At 39.5% G+C, this 1,638-nt stretch overlaps 1 protein-coding gene across 1 annotated transcript; it reads right to left on the reverse strand.

Annotated features, from left to right (window-relative positions):
* Positions 1–778: 778 nt before the first annotated feature.
* LOC106511169 (ankyrin repeat domain-containing protein 29) lies at positions 779–1,514 on the reverse strand (the record flags this gene model as incomplete). The annotated part of the gene is given in 1 exon segment (XM_013999915.1): positions 779–1,514. A coding segment is annotated over 1 exon segment (90 nt), but the record flags the coding sequence as incomplete, so codon positions are not given.
* Positions 1,515–1,638: the final 124 nt, after the last annotated feature.

The raw sequence follows: 1,638 nt of genomic DNA on the forward strand, positions 1-1,638 counted from the left end.
TGTGTGTGTGTGTGTGTGTGTGTGTGTGTGTGTGTGTGTGTGTGTGTGTGTGTGTGTGTGAACAGGCGTGTTTATCAGCCACCCTGAGTTTTACTGCCTGTGTAAAAAACACTTCCCCTCCAAAAACCAGAAATGTTTTGATCCACTGCCACACATGGTTAAGCATTCAGCACCTGACTCTGCCTGGTTTCACACAAAGACCCGAGGGGGAACAGAGAACGAGGCGCCACTCAACAAGGTCCAACCTGTTGTGGTGGAACTAATACTTTTAGGTTTAAGCCAGTAATTTAGGACATACTTTAATGACCTATGGTTTTCATGACATGCTGTTCATCTGCAGACAGAATGATTAAAGTCAGAACAAGATCTGGTAACAACAGTCATTCTTAGATATCACTTGTGTTTATCTTTGTGTTTTCCATTGACCTTGTATCAAATCTTGCTAAGATGACAGAATGCTGTTTGTTGATATATATATATATGAGGCCTCTCAACACTGTTCAACAGTAGTGTGGAGAGACAGTGACAGAGAGAAGCAGAGGCACAGAGACAGGACAGGTTGTTCTCTGTGTTTCCTGTTGTTGCAATAAAACTCAGCTGATCATCTCACNAGTCTTATTTCTAGCAGCAGAACAGGGAAGATGGTTATTTATTTATTTTACATCCATTTAACGCCATGTTTAACGTGTCAACTAACCAGGCTTGGAGATGTCTGTAAATTTCAGGAAAAAATCTCAGGCTTCCGTTATCTCGTGCGAATCCACATAAAACACAGACGTTGGAGAGTAATTTTTTTATTACATGGGGTCCCCAGATAATTCTTATCCCATACGAATAGGGCTTTATCTGTCCTAGCCACTCACCTGTCCTCTSTTTTCCAGAGTGTTCCTGCCTGAAAGTCCCTTATCCTCTGCAGTTGTTTTATTGTAATAAATCCTGTTAAATCTCTGTTTGGCTGAACTACCGAATCCAAACTGTCAACTCAGTCAGATAAATAGTTTTACTACAATAAACTTGTAGTTTTACTATGATAAATTGTTTTTCTAAAATAAATTTGTAGTTTTTTATGACTTTTACTACAATAAAGTTGTAGTTTTATTATGATAAATAGTTTTACTACAGTAAACTTGTGGTTTTTTATTTTGATAAACTTGCAATTTTATTATGATAAACTTGGACACCGGAGCTTCCTTTATACATACTGTATTTGTTCAAATGAATTGGGCATAAAACAAGAGCAGGTGTGAACAGATATAAGCATAAGAAAAGTGATGCCAGGCTGAAGTACTTTGTGTTAATCTGTATTTAGTGCAAGTTTCTGTTGTTATCCCATGTTTAATTCAACACAAGTAGCATGTAGAGTAGCTCCAGGGCCTAGCTGACTCTGGTTCTGGTTTCTCCTTGCTGGAGGAGCGTCTGAGTCGTCAGCAGCTCTCTACGTTCACACATTTTGGACGTAAAGCTTTCAGAATGCGTTCACTCTTCGTAAGATCCACAGGAAGCTGATTATCCTGCAAAACACAAACAGTCAGTGGTTTTATTGGCTTAGCAGGGGTGGGCAATCCTGGTCCTGGAGGGCTGTAGCCCTGCATGTTTTACTTTTTTCTCTGCTCCAACACACCTGATATGAAGGAATAG

This window comes from Austrofundulus limnaeus, unplaced genomic scaffold (genome assembly GCF_001266775.1).
Source record: "Austrofundulus limnaeus strain Quisiro unplaced genomic scaffold, Austrofundulus_limnaeus-1.0 Scaffold2562, whole genome shotgun sequence".
In the NCBI taxonomy this organism is placed as follows: Eukaryota; Metazoa; Chordata; class Actinopteri; order Cyprinodontiformes; family Rivulidae; genus Austrofundulus; species Austrofundulus limnaeus.